At 37.6% G+C, this 5,925-nt stretch overlaps 1 protein-coding gene across 3 annotated transcripts in view; it reads right to left on the reverse strand.

Annotated features, from left to right (window-relative positions):
• Nucleotides 1-468: 468 nt before the first annotated feature.
• LOC106471659 overlaps nucleotides 469-5,925 on the reverse strand; it is a 92,844-nt gene continuing 87,387 nt past the window's right edge. For all 3 annotated transcript variants that reach the window (XM_022401112.1, XM_022401114.1, XM_022401107.1), the window contains 2 exons: nucleotides 3,180-3,348; nucleotides 469-2,671 (listed from right to left, as the gene is read on the reverse strand). In XM_022401112.1, coding sequence (XP_022256820.1) covers nucleotides 834-2,671; nucleotides 3,180-3,348 — 2,007 coding nt within the window. In that variant the 3' untranslated portion in view covers nucleotides 469-833. The remainder of the gene's footprint in view (nucleotides 2,672-3,179; nucleotides 3,349-5,925) is intronic.

Raw genomic sequence — 5,925 nt, forward strand, 5'->3', positions numbered from 1 at the left:
GTTGTCTAAACTTCTAATGATGTTACTCTCAGCTGTCAGATATCAATTCTGAGTTGAGAATTATTGTAAAGCACGTGGTTTTTATAAGTTTTAATAAATAATTTTAAAACTAAGCGATGAAGGCGATAAATTTAAACCGTACTTATTATTATATTTTTTTGAAAAAGGGATTGAATAAATAAATAAATTCTGCACACTGGATCAATATGCACATAGACACATCAAACGTTTGAATCGTTTTCACGGTTATGTTATTAATTATGTAAAATAAATCAATTAGAAATGAAATGAATTTCAAGCTTTTTTTTTTCTGAGATACTTTCTCTTACAACTAGTATCAACAGTTAAAGCGATTTCAATTAATAACAATGATGATGATGGGTTTCATAGATTTCCTGGAAAGAAACATGAAAAAAATGATTGATTTTTTTCATATATTTATATACACAACTCTGGCATCACTCCAGTATATTACCCGTGGCTACCAACAATAATCAACAATTTTTATTGTTGTTCGCAAAAACATTCGTAAAAAAAGGGGGTCTCTTATCAAGATAGTTCCGAATTAACACTTTTTTTTATAACACTTGTATTAAACTTGTACTAAATTGATTCTCTATTTATCCTGGATGTTCTGGCTCACTACTATAAATGTAACGAAGTACAAAATAATAATGGTGAAGTGATTACATCTCTGCGAAGTATAAAATGTCGATTTGTTTAAATGCCGTTAGAGTAGGTTACAGTTTACAGTATTGATCGATTTGGTCACCTTACGCGAAACAAGGGCTGTCTGTATAGTGCACTTTGTACAGAGAGAAATATTTCGGTAATTAAACATATGATTCCTCTCCACCTGTGCTACTACTGCACGTGCTTACTGAGTCTGATCTTTTATGAACGGTGATCACAGGATCTTGACCTCTGCTATTACAACCAACTCTCACAACAGTCACACAACCTTCGTTGTTCATTTTAGGCACATGGGGTGGTAGGCGGTAGGGAGGAGGTTGGCGATGGTCCACTGAAGTCTCTTCGTAAGACCACGATTTCTGAAGAGATTGAGAACTAAAAAGTTCACGCAACTGCGACACGCTCCAGCTAATCTCATTTTGCCACTCGTGAGGGGGGTTTGCACGTGACAGAGTTTTTCTTGGCCAGTGAGTTTGACTGAAAATGTGACTTTCATTCACTTGAACAGGAGGTAAGTGACGCAAGTGAAGAGCAGCACCTTCACTAGATGTTCTAAGTAACGGTTTGGGTGGTAGTGGTGGTGGTTCCAAGAGTCCCTCATCACCACTGTCTACTTTAACTGGCACGGCGTGGTGGGTCTCTCCAACCGTCTCTGCCTGCTCGTTGTAGATACGCACAGATTCTTCATACAACTTCCTGGCTCTCGCACTCAACGTCTTCTGCTCAATTACTTGCGTACGTAGGCGAGTTCTCCTATTGATGGCTTCTCTGTAACTTGGTGGCTCGGTGGGCTTGTGGGTGGGTGTATGCCTTTCATTACAGGTCAAACTGTCCGAGCTGTGTGACCTAGATGACCTGTTTGATCCCTTTGACCTAGTCGATACATGGGATCCTTGTGATCCAAGAGAACACTGTGACCTGTGCGATTCATTTGATCCCTGAGACACCTGAGTCTGTTGGCTAGTTTCAGATGATGAACTACACACGCTACTGACTCGGGTCGATTTCTTTTGAACCGAGTAATTAATATTTTTCTTCCATAATGATATTTCCTGTACCCGTGAGTTGCTCCGCGATACGTGGGGAGTGCTGTCATCACTGGAAACCAAAGATAGCGTGCTCGATTCATGTGAATGATCAATTTCATCAATTTTAGAAGTCGACTGACTACGTTTCCAGTCTTTGGCCTTTGTTGTTTGATAAGGTGACCACTTGTATTCAGTATTCCAGGATGCTGAGATAACAGTACTACCATTCTCCATCTTAAGAGTTTGTTTAGCTGGAGGGGAAGGAGCTGGACCTTTTTGATGGTTGGCAGGACGTTTTGTTGAAAACTGACTTGTATGCGACTGTGCTACGCTCTCTTCTGAAGCACTACGGCGTAAAGAAAGAGTAGAATGAAACTCGCCTATGTGGTCAGCTGACATGTGTACAGACTGCCTAGAGAGATCTCTATTTTTCATGTGGTTTATCATAACATTAAAGTTGCAATTACTCGAATTATATACTGACTCATCTTGTCCTTTGTAAGTGTAAGATTTAGAGTATTGGAGAGGTTGGTGTGGCTTCATTTGATTCACACTTTTGACATTTCCTGCACTGCTGTTCATGGCACGAGAACGTGAACATTCCAACCCTAAACGACGTTTTCTCATGACGTCATTGCAGGAGCCATCGATGCTCACGCCTACATTCTTACCCCAAGTATGACCATTGTCTAAACCAACAGAGTCCAGATGAGGGGTACTTTTCGTTAACAGGCGGTTCACCCCACTACGACAGGATTCTCCTGAGTTAGACAACTCACTGTCCATCTCTTCTTCTGGTGTGTATAATTGAGTGTCACTGAGAGTTAAACCAGAGTCCCGACTCAAGTTGGTAAGAGATGTCTTATTCTTGTTAGGTAGTTTAGGACTGGGCTCACTACCTTCTAAATCTCGCTCCAAACTGTCAATAGAATCGCTATCTTGTCGATATCCTGAAAAAAAAAAGAAATATTCAGGAAAAAAGCTGGAACGTTTTTCAAACAACATTAAGTGCTCAGTAAACGGACATTTTACTAGGTTATTGCAAACAAAAGAGAATATGTAGTGATGTAGTAAAACTAAAAGTGGACGATTTGAACTAGACATTTCATATAGTATTAAGAGTAAAACCCGAGGATTTTCACACAATGAAAGGTAAAATATTTATTATTAGTTACAGCCGACTAGTTTCAGTAACATCTTTATCATCATATAGCAGCACAACGTACTTGAAAATAAATTATTTTATCTAGATAAGAACATAAAACAAATTATTTATGCGACTTTGTTTAATTTCTAAAATTGCTACGGATACTTCAAACATTTTGGACATATTGGAATACCTCTTGGTTAAATCTGAAATGTTAAATGTCCAATCAGAAGAACCTTTACAGTGAGCCAAACCCTGTGGGTGTAAGCATGCAGAAAAGAGAATTCGAGGAATCACAGTAAAACAACTACCTCCGATTCCTTGAGCGCTGTGTAGGCTATCAGATTCTTCTGCTCCTGAGTCTGGCCTTGAAATATCCTTGTCCAAATAACTATCAAACAGGTGAATTGAATCTTCTCCAAAGAGGGTTGGACAGTGGTCTATTAAGTAGGCTATGATCTTTGGCACCTTTTCAGAGACCTATATATGTTTAGAAATTTACAAGTTTCTTATACAGTAGTAATCTAGTAACATATTCATGCTTTTCATTTGGAGGAAAAAGTTATTTCTAATTATTCAAACAAATTTAGATTCCAAATGTTGTCTTTTAGTAGTCTTATTAAATTCTAACTAGCATCAAACCAAAGAGGAACCATTTTAGATAGACATGATCACAATAAAAAACTGACAAGACAGTGTGGTTATGAATGTGTTTTATCTCCTTCAGGGATTTTGAAAGTTCCCATTTATTCATAAATTCGTACTTTTTTTTTCGACTTCATATGTTTTTATAATATGGAGTGACTGCATATACACCTTCGTAAACAAATAATTTTTCACGATACAAAATGATTTGTTTTGTTTTGAATTTCGCGCAAAGATACACGAGGGCTATCTGCACTAGCCGTCCCTAATTTAGCAGTGAATGACTAGAGGGAAGGCAGCTAGTCATCACCATCCACCACCAACTCTTGGGCTACTATTTTACCAACGAATAGTGGGATTGACCATCACGTTATAACGCCCCCACGGCTGAAAGGTCTAGCATGTTTGGTGGAACGGGGGAAGCAAACCCGCGACCCTCAGGTTGCGAATCGAGCGCCCTAACCACCTGGCCATGCCAGACCAATAGAAACTGATTACCTACTTATACAATGGACTAAGCAAATTGACCCTGACACCTTACAAGGTTACTATGACAGTTAGTAATGATCACAGATGGATGTGTCATTGTACAGTAAGGGATGAAATAGGTAGCTTCGAATTGGTGGACACTAAGAAATTCAGACTGTACATACCAAATATTCAAAATAATTTCCTTCTTTTTACGAAACGTAGTATTTTTTATTTTTTTCATTTTTTGATACAGGGTTGGAACAGCTACTAATCTAATTTTCTGGGTCAAACATGTTAAATAAATTTTTGTAACAGTACCTTGTACAGTTTTATGGTTAAGCAAGTGCTTTTGTAGCAATATTTTGTACAAATTTTCGGTTAAACAAGTGCTATCGTAATAGTATCTTAATACAGTTTCTAATTCATCATTTACTACTGTTAAGCTTTATTTGCTTTGCGTAATCTATCTGCAAGTGGGATCATATTAAAAGAGTTGCTGTTTTAATCTTAACCAATTTGCTAGTCGATGAAACCGAATTTAAGGGGATTGGGTGGGCTATAGAAGGGTTTCCGGTATTCAAGTCAGAACAAAAAAAAAAAGATACTCCGATAAAGGACTCTATGTTAAACTCTAAAACACTTTACCACGAAAACAAATCACGTCTCAATAGTGTTCAGCCACGAAGATGTGTAGCTTAAGGAGTTGGCTGGACTACGTTCTTTTTGAGAAAAACTACTGAAGTGTTCATGTTCGGACAGGCACCACTCTTAGGCACCTTACAACAGCGGTAGGTAAGCTTCGTTGAGCATTTCTCGGCCATCTCTATTGACAGAAATAGCTAAAATCACGGAGAAGGCGGTTTTATAGAGTTGGGGAGCCAGAACTTGTATTACGTAATATGCGTGGCCATTACCTTGACTCTCAATCTGCGGGTCGCGGGATCGAACCCTGTCACCGAACATGCTCGCCTTGTCAGTCGTGGGAGCATTATAATGCAACAGTCAATCATTTTTAGTATACGTATTTTATTGTTTCTTTATCTTACAGCAAAGCCACGTTAGGCTATCTGCGGTGTCCACCGCGACGAACTGAATCTTGGATTTCAGATGCTAAATTCATTGTTTATAACGAGTCATTACTTTGAACCCCAAACTCAACTGAAGATGGGAAAATAATAAACCTATGATTTATGTGTGTATAGTAGGTACTGGCCTCCCACCTATCTGACGATGAGGACCATAGCCTTCCTGTTCTGATGCCTAGGAAAGCTGTTTCATGTAAGGACATACAGCTGATGATCAAAATACTTCGAATGTTACTATGAGAGAAAATTCTTCCGAATGTAATAGGTAATGCAAAAGTAGCTATTAAAGACACAAGTTCCTTTGTTAAATTCAACCCGCTGGTTTGGCATATATAAAAAACATTAACTAACAATGTAAATATAGAATCAGAGATACTGATAATTTGATAGCCCTTAACTGACAATGCAAATATAGAATAACAGATACTGGTAAGTTGATAACCCTTAACTGACAATGTAAATATAGAATCAGAGATACTGATAATTTGATAGCCCTCAACTAACAATGTAAATATAGAATCACAGATACTGGTAATTTGATAACCCTTAACTGACAATGTAAATATAGAATCAGAGATACTGATAATTTGATAGCCCTCAACTAACAATGTAAATATAGAATCACAGATACTGGTAATTTGATAACCCTTAACTAACAATGTAAATATAGAATCACAGATACTGGTAATTTGATAGCTCTTAACTAACAATGTAAATATAGAATCACACATACTGGTAATTTGATAGCCCTTAACTAACAATGTAAATATAGAATCACACATACTGGTAATTTGATAGCTCTTAACTAACAATGTAAATATATAATCACAGATACTGATAATTTGATAGCCCTTAC

The sequence above is a fragment of the Limulus polyphemus genome, unplaced genomic scaffold (genome assembly GCF_000517525.1).
Source record: "Limulus polyphemus unplaced genomic scaffold, Limulus_polyphemus-2.1.2 Scaffold114, whole genome shotgun sequence".
NCBI classification, from domain to species: domain Eukaryota; kingdom Metazoa; phylum Arthropoda; class Merostomata; order Xiphosura; family Limulidae; genus Limulus; species Limulus polyphemus.